Genomic DNA, 14404 nt, shown 5'->3' with positions numbered 1-14404 from the left:
TTCCAATTATTCAACTCTCAAAAGAATCCCTGGGTCTCTGCACCTGCACAAGCAAGAAGTTGGCTGTGGGAACCATTCAGCTCCAAAGAAGATCGTACCTTCCAACGCCTCTGGCTCAGATTTAGCCACGGAGGAAAATGGACACGGAAGAACCTCCGAGAGGGCAAAGTCAGAGGTTATGGGGGACAGCGGATGAGGGAGTTCCTCCAAGGCAGCAGCTGCCAGAGGGTCCAATCAAGGAATGTACTCCACCGCCAGAAAAGGGAGCCTTCGCCGTTTCTAGCCCGTAGGATTTGATAATTGCTATAGACCCAGACCTGCACTATTTCCTTTTCCTCCCTTTTCTGATGGGAGTTTTTTATCATGGTTATTATGCTCCTACTTCAGCAATTATGTTGCATGTAAATGCAGATAATTTATTATTTGGTTTATAAATTACCAGAACTTGAGGAGCCACATCTGAAAGTGATCGAGATGACTGCCCATCACCTAGAAATCCTGGACTTTGAGCGAGGTGCAGTAACTGGATGAGACTTTGGGGTTGTCTCCTTTGCAAAGGGAAATGCATGGGTCTATGTAGGAGAAAATAATATGCATGGATATTTGGAGAGCCAAAGGGGCAGAGTAGAGCAGAAACTTCTGGCTGCCTTTCCAAATCCACTCTTCTCTTCTCCTTTAATAAAAGAATCCTGATTTTTAAGAAGGCACCTTGCCGCCCGGATAGAAATCTACATTTCTCTGCCTCCCTTACCATTTAGGTGTGGCCAGGTAATTAAGTTCCGGCCAATGAGATAAAAAGCAGTCATGTTGCAAGGAACTTCCTGGAGGTCTTCTTAAAAAGGAAGGGCCTGCCCTCCCTCCTCTCCCATCCTGCTGAATTGAGTGCTGATGTTCTGGTTGGAACTTCAGCCACCATCTTGGACTGGGAGAATGAGAGCCACAGAGAGCTCAAAGAAGCATGATGATGTCCTGGAGCCACCAAATTAGCCCTGGATTGCCTTCCTCCAGATTTCTTTTAACTGAGAAAGAAAGTTCTATCTTACTTAAGCCACTATATTTTGGAGTATTGTGATATGAAACTGAATCTATCATGGTTGACACACTCTCTATGCGTCGTTTGGCCAATTGAAGTCTACGAATATGGAGCAGTTGACCTAGTGATGTGGATTTGAGGTCCCGTTCACTGATCAGCTGAGCTATTTCCTGGGAGGCTGAAAAGAAATACCTATGTTGCTTCCTTTAGTTTGGAAACAGCCAGCTTTAGATTGAATTACGATGCAAGCCTCATAAATTTTCAGGATTGGAAAAAATTCCATAACGTTTGGCCGAATTGAAATGATTGTAGAGTGTGCATCTCTTCCGGCGAATGGCATCCTGCTTTCTCTGTGGATACAGAGAAAAGAACTAGGGGTTACGGTTTGGGTGGGAACAGCTCTGTCACCCGTGTCCTCTGATCTAGCCGCAGTGTCCAGTGTTAGAAAGAAGGGGTGTTTTCATGTGTCTTGATAATTTAGAAAACAGATTCATCAGAAAAGTAGTCAAATTTAGTATATTAAATTCAGTTCAATGGATATTTATTTTACTTTCTATGGGCTTACATAGGATTTCTCAACTTCTGCACCGTTGATATTTTGTACTAGATAATTCCTTGCTGTGGGGGGCTGTCCCGTGCAACGTAGGATGTACAGCAGCATTCCTGGCTTCAACACTCCACATTCTAGTAGCAACACCCACCATCCCAGTTGTGACAATCAAAATGTCCAGACATGCCCAGGGGATCAAAATAACCCTCAGTTAAGAACTATTGGCTTGACCTGAGGCTCCTTGCTAATTTCATGTTGTTCTACAATACACGGAGCCTGCCTTTAGATGGGGTGCTGGACAGGGAGAAGCCACCAGCTTGCTGTGGGAGGGACACGGGACCAAATTACACTTTACTTACCTATACTTGACAGAAAATCTCAAGATTAGCTTTAATTTAACAAGTACCTAATGAAGGTCACACACTCTCCTTAGTATTTCACATTCACTACTTTTTTGGGGGGAAAGTTTTTAAAAGTAAAGTACAATAACAATTTTCCCATATTTCCTTCAACAGAAATTTGGTATGTTTCCAGGCCTTCTTTTTATAACTTTGCTACATAGATGTGCATCTGTGAACAGTATTTAGTGTTGATTTGAGTATTTAAGGATATTGTCTGAGGTTCCTCCACATTGCCACGTATAAATCTGGTTAATTTGTGTGTAGTATTCCATTGTATGAATTGCTGCAATTTATTTATCCATCCTTCTACAGATGGCCATCTGAGTTGGTTCTGGTTAATCTCTATTAAAAAGCAACACTACAGTAAACATCTTTATATGTCTCTTTGCACACACGTACAAGGGATACCTCAGAAGTAGAAGTACTCAATCAGAGGCTGTGCCTATTTCTAACTTTACTGAAAAACGCCAATTTGTTCTCCTAGGTGATTGGATAAATTTGCATTCTCACTAACAGTACGTAAGAATCCCCAATTCCCCACAATCTTCTCCAACACTTGGATTTATCAGAATTTTAAAGTTTTTCTAATCTTCTGGGAGGGAATATCTCACTCTGGGTTTGCATTTCCATGTTTTTGTTGAAGTTGCATGTTTTTTCCTGTATTTGTTGGCTATAATGTTTCTTCTGTGAATGATTGTTCATATCCTTTGTCCATTTTTATATAGGCTTTTCTTTAAAAAGTTTGTTTAAAAGAATTTTAGTATGTCCCATATACTGATGTTCTGTTTATTTTATACATTACAAATATCTTCTTCCAGGTTTTTGTTTGTCTTCACTTTTCCTAAGATGTCTGTTATTGCATTGAAGTTTTCAACTTTGATGTAGTCCACTTTATATATATTTCTTTTTATCATTTGTCCTTTTGGGGCCTTATTTAAGAAAGCCTTTCCTATTCCAAGGTCATAAACATATTATCCTATATTTCTAATAGTGTAAATATTTTATTTAAACATTTATTTCTCTGAATCTTCTGAGTCTTTTTGTGTGTATGGTGTGAGGTAAGGATCTCTTTTATTATCTCTCAACCTCACAGCAACCCTAAGAAGTAGGCATTATTCCCATTTCACAGATGGGAAAACTAAGTTTTAAAGAAATGATTGCCCAAGTTTCATAGATAGTAAAGGGCAGCAGAGCCAGGCCTTGAAGAAGCCCATGCTGTTTCCCATGTGGTGTGGTGCTGCCCCAGAAGGCCAGGTGCAAATGAGCATATTTTATTTTTTAAGAAATTTCCTCGTATCCTTACTGAGAGGGTGTTACTTATCTCTAGATATATCCTAGAATGGAGATTCTGAGGTTAACTCATTTCTTTCCAGTGTGGAAGTTCAGATCCACTTTGTTCCAGGATCCTCCAAGCCTTATTTGGCTTGGAGCACGAGTGGTCAGTGACCAAGCCTCGGACTGAACTGGAAATAAGAGAGAGGTGGAAGTGGCCTCAGCCATCACTGATTCCTGGGATTTAATCTATATTTTTAGGGTTCTCTCCCTGTCTTTTGCTGCTCGATTGTTTTCTGGAGGTAGATGTGGTGGAGTCAGGGCAGAAAAAAGAAGGGAAGGTACTAAGAGTCCAAAACAGCTATTTATAGTGTCACTGTTTTTGTCATTGATTTATAAGATTGCTTCATAATAGAGGACAATTAGCTCCTTTTCTGTAATTTTTGTTGCAAATATTTCTTCAAGTTTGTTATTTTTCTCTTTAGTTTTGTCTGTGATATCATAATGTTTTGACAGATCTTTTTGTGTCATCAAATCTATCAATCTTCCCCATTGTTTATTCTATTACTTTTATACTGGCTTTAATCAGTTAAAATTACATATAGTTTCCTTACAAAAACTTTAAAAGTTCTCTTTAAAGCTTGTTTTTCATCATATAAACAAAATTTTTTTTTATTAATTTTTTTTCTGACAGTACAAAAGAGTTTAACATGAAAAGTAAATCCTCTGCCCTCCTCCCAACCTCCGGCTGCACTCCCCAGAGGTGATCACTGTTAACTGGGGATCAGTTCCAAAATATTTTCGTGAATGTAGAGTGTAAACTGAATTCACAGCAGCAGGTCACATGGTGGACTTTTTCTGTCGTCTCGGAGTTGCGTGTCCCAAAGCTGAGGACTACTGGCTTTAATTTTCTCTAGTCTTAAGGGTGCGGCAAGCCTCACCAAGAGGCCACCAAACCAGCCCTGCAGCCACCTCCCTCCGCCCTCGTTGACCTATATAAGCAGAGACAGAAAGGCTGAGGAGGAGGGCTCCCTGGAGGAGGGAGCCCTCAGGCTAGGGCGAGGGTTCTTGATCTGGAGTCCTCAGGGATTTGTGGATAGAATTCAGAGGGTCCATCAAAGAGAACAGATTAGTGGCTACCAGGGGAAAGGTGGGGTGTGGTGTGGGCACAAAGGGTGAAGGGGTGCACCTACAACACGACTGACAGACAATAATGTACAACTGAAATTTCACAAGACTGTAACCTATCATTAACTCAATTAAAAAAAAAAAAAAAGAATTCAGAGGGTCCATGAACATGCATAGGAAAAATAGTCCATCCTTATTTTCACTATCTTCTAGCTGAAATTTGGCATTTCCTTCCATTATGAATGTAGGCAACAAACTACAGTAGTATTAGCAACAACTGTAACTTTGTCACCAGTCGAAATCACAGGTATTTCATGTCACATACAGTTGTTGCAGATCTCTCAAAATATCATTTATACTCATCGCCACTTAGAAATTACTGCTCGTACTTATTACATAACGTGTTAATAAAGCAGCATACATATTAGAGTACAAATTTAAAAAATGTTTTTGATACCTGCATTTTAATATAATTAGTTTCCTTTGTAATACTGTGTATTTTATTTTATAAATTTAAAAATGTTATTCTGAGAAAGGGTCTACAAGTTTTGCCAGGCTGCCAAAGGGATCCATGCATAAGAAAGATCTAGAGAGAGAGTGTGTGGTTTGGGGTGGTTCTCTGACTGGCCCCTCACAGCCAAATGAGGGGCTCTAAGGTTGTCACTAGTAGAAATTGAGTCTTGCCCTCTTGCTGGTGTCCTACCCAAGGTGGCTGGTTGGTGAGGAGCGCCCACCACAATGCCCCTCGGCCAAGCTGCAATGGGTGTAGCTGGCTGGGAGCCTGGGGGTGGGGCTGTGCGCAGAGATCACCTTGGTGCATCTCCTGGGTCAGAAAATAGTGCAGTGATGAGACCCTGAAGGGCCCCAAAAGAACCCACGCATGTGGGCCCTCTAGGCACAAGGGCACAGCTGCCAAGATGGGTCGATGCTGCAGGACTTATGTAAAAGCACTTTTGCCCTATTCTGTTAGCCTCCTTCCCCCAACCCCAGGAGGGTTAGAAGCAGCAGAAAGAGAGGGAGAAGAGGAGTACCCACAAAAGGAACACCTGACTCCTCCTTCCCAGATGACCCCTCTGGCCACAAGTCTAGCCTGAGGTGCACAGAATGGGTGTGAAATTAACCTCTGACTTAGTCTGGCCTGCTGTTTTAATACCTGAAGCAGAATCTCAATGACCAGAATGAGGCTGCTCTTAAAACTGAGTGACTAAAGAGCTGTGTGTTCAGCCCAAGGAAAGACCAGAAAGGAAGATTTAAAGGCAGAGGTTGAAGGAAAAGTAGCACCATTTCATGGTGTACACCACGCGGTTTAGGCTGTCTACCATACTCGTCTTCTGTACTTGTTTATCCTTTTGTTCTTTCTTTCCTTTTTTTTTTAAACACAGCTCACTTTTTTTACTTTACTCTTCTGAGTCCTGTATATTTTTATGGTTTCATTTTCTAAAAACATGTAAGTCTTCAACCTGAGTAGCATTTTGCCATGCTATGTGGGAGAAGGGCAACGGACCTTTGACCCTGAAGTTAGGAGTCCCACTGTGACCAGGAAAGCCCTGGAGAGTCGCTGCACACCCACCTGGTAGGTTCCACTGGGAAGGTGTTGCCATACCTCCTGAGGCTTGCGGGGCTCTCGATCAGAGTTCAGCAGGCTGCTGCTCAGGCCCTGGAGAAGGGAAGGAAGGACAGTGTGCTGAGTCACATGGGAGACACCTCATGTTTGTGGAGAATCGGCACCAGAACTGAGGGATGCCTGGCGGAACACATTAGCAGGACCTTGGTGTCAGTGCCTCCTGGCTGTGGTCTGGAAGTATCGAGAGGCTGACTCTCTTAGATGGCTGAGGCCGATGGTGAAAGGGTAGGATGGATTTTCTGAGAGCTTTTGGAGGGTCCGAGGCAGCTTTCCATTGCTCCCAGCCTGCCCACCCCCATCACTATAGCACTATGGGTACTCAGCATCTTCATTGGCCCAGCCTCCTGCCTCACTGCGTGCTCCCCAGCCAACAAAATCCTCCTCCTCCCGCACTATTTCTGCCTGTCTTCTAGGCCTGTCTCTTTTTTCTCACTTTCATTTTCCTTTTCCATCTTAAATCTTTTGTTTCCTTTCTTTCCTTTCACTTATTTAATGCCTTCTCTTATCTCCTCATTTTTTTCCATTACCTCTTTTTTTTTATTCAAAACTCAAAGGATTCTGAGAATTTTCTTCCCACTCTAATCCAATCCTATAAACTACTTTTAAAATCATATATTTTTAATTTTTATCATGTAGTACTTCATACATACAACAAGATATAAAATGAAACAATCCCCTTGTATTTAATACCCCCCAAAATAAACATTACCATCCCCCTCCCTCCCCTCCACAGGTTACCACTACTTTGAATTTGCTTACATATTAATTTTTACAGGAGGTAATATTCCCAGAAATATTTTGTCGATCCATGATGGAAGGATAGGAGTAGAAGGAGCCAGGGTCCAAGGGCCCCTCCTCCACACAAAGCATGTGCGTTAGCCCCAGGCTGGCATGGCCCCTGGAGGTCTTACCATTGGAGTTAGGTGATGACAGCCCCCTTTAAAAGGCATGCTGGTTATTTAAGTAGACAGATACACCAGCACCCCTTACTACTGTAGGAAGGATTTACCTCTTAACAACTCACCAAAATGAAGATAGGATGGGAGAGTCATGATTTAGTAACACTTCACGTGAAAAAGACGTGAAGGCTTTAGTTAACTATAAGATTTATATAAGCCAAAAGTGTTAAGTGGCTTTGAAAAAGAAGAGTACAATCATAGATTATAATACCGGTGTTCCAAACACAGGTGATACTAGCAATGCTGTGTTCACGCTATGGCCAGAATAGCATACGCAATGTTAAACATCATGATGACACGACCAAAGTAACACCTGGTCATGCCCAAACCTTGAAAACACATGATGGAGAAGAAAATAAGCGTGTCACTGGTAATCGCACCACTCCGAAGAACCAAATGGAACAATTTTTTGAAGTATCCTTCCAGTATGTTTGCCAAATGGAAGCTAAAAATTAAGAGGGCCAGCAATGCAGTGTGTGCACTGTGGAAGGCAACAAGAATGGGGTGGGGAGTGAGGGTGTTTAACTTCAACTGTAGGAGTGCCATCACGTTAGGGAGGGAGTCCAAGCCCTCCGTGTACTTTCAGAGGAGGGGGCGGGTCTGCAGAGTGATGCTGAAAGGAGGTGTGCACTTGAAGTCGTTGGATTTTGCCTGGGGCCAGCTTCCTAAATGGTCTCCCCACTTTTAGCTTCTCTCCATTCCCATCCTTCTGTAATACAGTCACCGCGTTTTTTCCTAAAGCACAGATTGAATCACGTCATTCTCTTCTTGAAAAACAAGCCATAGCTTCACTGTCTTCAGGATAACAACTAAACTTCTTAGCATGGCATTAAAAGTCCTGCATGGCCTGGCATCCTTGCCTCAACTCCAGTGACATCTCATGCACACAGGGACCCAGTCACAGAGCCCACTTCTCTTCTGCTCTGTAGAGCACACACTTCACAGCTCTTTGCTCTCACAGTGCCCTATGACTAGAATTACTTTCCTTGAATTCTTTGTCTATTGAATTTTTTTCCCATTCTTCAATGTTGAATGCAAATGCCACTGCCTCTGTGGAGCCTTCTTTCCCAGAGTCCTCTGGCTCAGTTGATCTCTCTTTCTTCTGTACTCTCTCAGCAGTCTATCTTCAATAAAGGCATTGGATTTTGACATCTGTCTAGAATTTATGCTCCTTGAGGTCAGGAATCTGTGCCATTTTTGTGTGTGTGTAGCGCCTCTCTTCCATCTCAGGACGCGCTATAACTGCACGTTGGCTGATTGGACCGCCTGTTACAGGGGAGTGCCTATGGGAAACATAACCTATACATTTCATTGACTCTTCACTTCTTGCCCCTGTAGTCCAATCCAGCTTCGCTCATGAACAAGACTTTAAAATTGACTTGCTCAGCAAGAGGACATTTGGTGCCAGTACCGAGGCCATTAAGCTTTGTCTCCCAAGAATTTCCTTCTCTCACTTGGGAGCATGTAGGTTATGTTATCTGGTCAGAGAGTCTCAGAAAAACACAGAATTAAGTCTCCATGATCAATTCTGTAGTTTACCTTCAGCAGATGCTTTTAACCTCAGGCTGGTTTCACTGTGCCACCCGAAACTCACTTTGATCATTTTCCAGACTATCAGTGGTTGTAGATACTTATTCTAACGACATTTCAATCAAAACATCATCAGGAAGATATATTCGCTGGAAGAAAATCACCTGATGTTGCCAACTAGAAAAGCTTTTGGATTTTTGGCTATGTCAGGTCACCTGCGCTGCTGTCTCTGCCTTTTGATCTTAATAGTCAAAAGGTGATTGGGTGAGTCACTTTTTTCACGGATAGACTCATAATTACTTAAGGACTGAGCCTTCTGCATGTAGACGTAAGAGAGGAGCTGTCAGAGCCATGTGTAGGTGTGGCGAACATTCCTTCCTCTGGACCAGTGGATGGCATGGGAGTAACCCGTCTGTGTGGGCTTTAGATATACGAGAGGGCTGAGACGGCAAAAGAGTCTGGAATATGGATGTGGGTTCTGTACCCTCAGCATGACTTGCTGATTCGGGTGTGGGGGTGTGTGTGTGTGTGTGGTTTGGGGGAATTCCAAGGGCAGAAACAAGGTTGCTAAAGAGGTGGGGTTTGTGTGTTTGGAGAAGAGGGAATTTTATTCTGCTTCTGTTGTTGTCCTGATGACTCAGTGTTGTAATTTATGATTTTACGTGGCTGACTACCCTGCTGGCCTGAGTCGGTATGCAGTAAACATTAAATAAAGCTTATTTTGAATTGACTTGATACTAAAAGGGAGGTCCGGATGTAGGAGGGAGGAGGAGCTCTGAGAAGGTACCCTGCTCGGCCTGGGTCCGGGAAATAGAACTGAGACCAAGGCCCAGCCTGGGTACGTGCAGGTTTGTACTAATTAATGAAGTAGTGTGGAACCATGCAAATAGTTTCAGTTGCCTATAGATTGTACCCCAAGCTTGCTTTGGATTGGAGGAAAATCGTTTTTCCACTTCAAATGGCCACCTGAGCTTGTTGTACTGGAGTGGGCAAAATACAAAGTGCACAGAAAGGGCCCTGACCCACGGCATCTCTTTAAAGGAAAAATGCTCTCAGATCTCTTTACAGTTGGAAGCAGAAATCTAACCCAGTGGCTGAAGCCTTCTGTCCAAGGGCTCACTAGAATTCCTTGACGAGGCTTCAGTGAAATTTACTTCCTTTCCCTTTAATAAGCAAGAGTCCAAGATTCCTCATCAGGAGTGGAGTGGAAACTGTCTTTTCTCAGGGCCTTTGGGCAGTTTAATTAATTGACCCCTCGGTGCCCAGCTTTCCTTATCTATTCCCTTTGTTTTTTGGTGAGGAAGATTGTCCCTGAGCTAATGTCTGTGCCAATGTTCTTCTATTTTGTATGTGGGATGCTGCCACAGCATGGCTTGAGGAGTGGTGTGTAGGTCTACACCCAGGATCTGAACCTGCCAACCCCGGGCAGCCAAAGCAGAGTGTGCTAACCCAACCACCCCATCACTGGGCTGGCCCCCATCTTTTTCATTTTTTAGTTCAGCTGATAGCCAGCTCAAGATCTTGAAGCAAAAATAAGTGTTGTTAATAAGTAGAAGTGTTCTAGAACCAAGAGGGATAGAGGAGGAAGTCTGTGCAAGGAGGAGAAAGCTGACTGCAAAGATGAGAGCCCCTGAGAGCCACGGTCAAGGCCAAGGAAGAGGCTCCAGGCGTGAGAAAGTCGACATGTCGGGGGCTGAGCCTGAGGCCAGGCCCCACTAACCAGCGAAGCCCCAGGATATTTGGAGAGCAAACTTGGCTCAGATGTGGACCAGTCTCTGGCTAATCATATGCAAACAAACTTAATTTTACTGGGCGTGACCAGAGATAAAAGAAGTACCAGTCCAGGTCATTTCATGTGAGTGGAGTGATAACAACCTAATGAAGAAAAATTGTTTAGCTAGTTGAAAAGAAAACTTAAAAAAATCCCCATAAATTCTGAAGTATGGACTAACTATAAAATTAGTATTTTCCAGTAGTTTAAAATATGAATATTCTAACCAACAAATGGCTTCTGTCAACAGCACAAAGCTTGCTGCCATACTCTGGAGGAGAGGCAGTAACACACTTTAAATGTGGAAAAGGTTGGTAACACAGAAGAAAGAGCCAGCAAGACTGAAACCAACTAGTCCTAAACCACAAACACCAAAAAAAAAAGAAAAAAAGTCAACATACCATTTGTCACCATTTCACCACTAGCCTTGCTAAATAGCATTCATTGAGTACACTGAGCCCCCAGGTGGCAGCTGAAATCCTCAGCAAACACTGCGTTTTATTGTGGTGGTCCCACCCGAGAGGGCAGCTGGAAGCAGTTTGTCAGTGAAAATTCAAGAAAGAGAATCCATGACTTCTCAGGGCTTATGTTAAACATACAGTATCAAATGGAGGCACTTGAAAATTTCAATTTCTTTTGGCACAGGAGGAGAGGGCAGGGGGCAAGGGAGAAGGAGACAGGGGAGGAGCGGGCGGGGAGAAGGGGCAGACGGGGAGGAGGTGAGGGGCCAGGGAGGAGGGGGTGGGGGAGGAGGGGGCAGGGGATGAGGGTGGAGAGAGGGAAGGAGAAGAGAAACACTAGGCTTTGAGAAAGCAAATAATACTTGGTTAGAATTGGGCAAAGAGGGACGGCTTGATCATTTTTTCCTCATGGTTCTATACTAACTCATGCTCTTCACAACAGTGAGCCTGAGCCTGTGAAGGGCTGTGTGTTGCCAGTCTACCCGCATGTGGATAAGAAGTTCTTTTTGCTGTGTCTGAGAGGAGCCCTGATGTTTCCTCTCCATAAATACGTAAGATTTCTACCCTTCTCCCTCACTTGAATGCATGTTGCTTCGAGAAACTGCATTACTTATCGATTTGGATTACATCAAGTGGGTTGAAACAAGGAAAACTCCCACTTCTCTGGAAACATTCAATGGAGTGTCATACTTGTCTCACCTTGTCCGCTGTATTTGTGAATGGTTCCTAAGTGTCAAGGAGCAGAGGTGCGCAGATCCGTTTGGAGGTTCTATGACGTACATTTCTTCAGTTACTAAAATACAAAGTTACTAAAACTTTATATCTAAATGTATCTATACTAGGGTAAGGGAGAGTATGAGCTTGGGAAACAACATTAATTTAGGGTCTACTTAGTGTCAGGTATTTTTAAAAATTCTATTACTTAATCCTTATAATGACGAATGAGTTATCCATTATTTCCCTCATTTTACAAAGGAAGGAAGGAAGTCTCAGAGTAACTCGTTCAAAATCCCTCTGAAGATAATAAGCACGCTTCCCATGAAAACTTGTGGTTTCTTCAGGAGACATTAGCTGCTGTGATGCTGTGATTGCGTGGAATTTCAGCAGTTTGAATGCTATCACAATGAAATTAATTGTATGATACATTTATTGGGATTTTAACCTCTAAAAATTGGACTAAGGGTGACGGAGACGATAATAATAGAGATCCATTTCGGGGACCACATCAGTGATAGTTTCCTGTAATGTTTCTTCTGTAAACTTAAGTTGCCACTTAGCAAATCAGACGCTGTAGACAGGATATAAATACAGTACTTGCATCACTTGGTAACTTGTGCATTTGTTCCCAGCTTTGGCAAGAACGAACATGCTTTCGAAAAGCGTGGAAATGCTCATCTTCCACGGGAACAGGCTGCCTCAGAGTAAAAACGTTGGCAGGATCTCACAGGGTAAATCCTCCAGTGTATCTCCTTAGTGCCACCCGAAAGGTACCCTTAAATTATTTTGTTGGAATTACAACGGGAGCGAATGGATGCAGAACTCAAACTGAGGCTCGGTCATGAAACTAGTGAAGGTAAATACTTTTGTATTTACACAAATATCTCCTTAACCTTCAGGGTTCATTCGTTTTAAGTTAACTAAAGGTAGACCAGGTCAAGAGGTATAAAGAACTAATAACTTGATTTCTATTTACTTCTGCAAGGACTAGTTAGATCTGAACACTCAGTTTTTGGTACTAGCAAGTTGTCTCAGGAAAATGGTAGGTAAATGCCTACCATAATACTTTAAAATTTCTCCTTTTTTAAAAATTGCTAAGAGCAGAGACCAGACTTCAGTCTCTTTGGGACCCTGCAGACCCACTCTGTGCTCTGCTCTATGGCCCGGGATGCTGACAAATGAGGACTCCATCAACAAAGGCAGCTTCCTTGGATTCAGCCAATGGGAGCACCATTGTGAATCTGGAGGGTGGGAGGTGAGGGAGGTAAGCGGCCTCTCTGCTGGGTTGTGGTGAATTCAGGTGGGGGCAGCCCTCACAGAACAGGTGCCTTCTCCAGGCTCTGATCATCATTCCGTCTCCTACCTCTTCAGGTGCTAGTGTCTCCCCACTGTTGCCAGCCCAGGATACTGCACGCATCTGTTGGTTTCCCCAACTCTGCCCACACCAGTGCAAATAACCTCTTTGTGACTCTCCTCGAATTACCCAGTTTGGCTGTGCCATCTCTCTCCAGCCTGGACCCTGACTTGTTCCTGTTCAGCATAGTGCTTTATACATAGCAGGACATTCATTGAAGGCTTTTAAATTCAAGTAAATGGAGTGGTCTGACTATTCTGATGTTTTCATTCAAAGATTGCTTATACTAGGGTGACCAATTGTCCCTGTTTGTTTGGGTCTAAGGGGAGTTCCCAGGACTCAGGACTTGTAGTTCTAAAATCAGGACAGTTCTGGGCAAACCAGATGAGTTGGTCACTGTAGCATATACTCTTTAAAATTTTGAATTCATTTTTGAAGAACATTATCTTACCTTTCAAGACTTCTATGATCATTTTTAAGCTAAAGTTGTTTAACTAAACAATAATAGAATATTTCCCACCTATGAGAAAATCTGTGTTCTGAAATGCTTTTCTTAAGGCAAATTGTTGTGACATGAACAGAACATGCATTATTTTGTTTTGTCTGCTCAAATCTGTTTACTCTCCAGAGGAAGTCACCCGAGGAACTAGGAAGACATCAAGGAAGGATGTCAAAGTGCTTATTAGGAAGCTTTGAATGAATAGAGTGGCAAAGTGCATCGCAGTGAGAAATGAGGCTGCTTGAATATGCTTTCTGATTTAAAGGACACTTTCAGGGATTTCAAACAATAGTTTCTTGTATCCCTGTCTGTCCAGCACGCTGTTATCCTGAGGACACAGGAAGATATTTACATATTATGAAGGGCGTATTTTATTGCTTTGTGTTGGTAATTCCATTTATTGGTATATTTTCATTCCTAAGAGATGGATCAGTTGGAAGAGAAAAGCAGCAACCTCAGACAAAGCTAACTTTTTGAGAAGAAATCTTTATTTACATGTTGGAATATGGTTTGATGGTTCCATCTTTTTCCATCAGAAATATGTTTGTTAAATGACAATGTTAACAGCTATCAACTGCTTTAGTAAATAGGCTACCTCGGAGGAGGAAATTTAGCTGGGTTAGAAATCCATGATTTGAATGCTTTTCAGTTCAAGATGTTATTTTCTGGTAGGAGAGCTTTTGACTATTCATCCCAGGAGGCCAGAATCTAAACTACAGCCCTCCGTGGCGCCCAAGGGGGATTGGTTCTAAGAACCCCTGCAGATACCAAACTCCACGGATGCTTAAGTCTCTTATATAAAATGGCATAGCATTTGCATATAATCTGTGCATATCCTCCCATGTACTTTAAATCATCTCTAGATTACTTATAATAGCTAATACAATGTAAGTGCTGTGTAAATAGCTGTTATACTGTATTGTGTAGAGAATAATAAGAAAAAAGTCTGTACATGTTCAACACAGACGCAACTGTCGTAGGCCTTTCCACCTGCATTTGGTTGAATCTACGGATGTGGAACCCATGAAAACGGGGGGCCGACCTTATGCGTCCTTTTCCCCCTGCCATTTAGTATCAGTTTTCTTGATCTACTGCTCGCCAAATC

General features: G+C 42.7%; 1 protein-coding gene across 2 annotated transcripts in view; it reads right to left on the bottom strand.

Annotated features, from left to right (window-relative positions):
• Positions 1-14404, bottom strand: part of CDYL (chromodomain Y like) — a 243142-nt gene that overhangs the window by 212019 nt on the left and 16719 nt on the right. For both annotated transcript variants that reach the window (XM_070585015.1, XM_070585012.1), the window contains exon 3: positions 5955-6041. In XM_070585015.1, coding sequence (XP_070441116.1) covers positions 5955-6041 — 87 coding nt within the window. The remainder of the gene's footprint in view (positions 1-5954; positions 6042-14404) is intronic.

This window comes from Equus przewalskii, chromosome 19 (assembly GCF_037783145.1).
Source record: "Equus przewalskii isolate Varuska chromosome 19, EquPr2, whole genome shotgun sequence".
NCBI lineage: Eukaryota > Metazoa > Chordata > Mammalia > Perissodactyla > Equidae > Equus > Equus przewalskii.
This window is presented reverse-complemented; position numbering and strand designations above follow the sequence as displayed.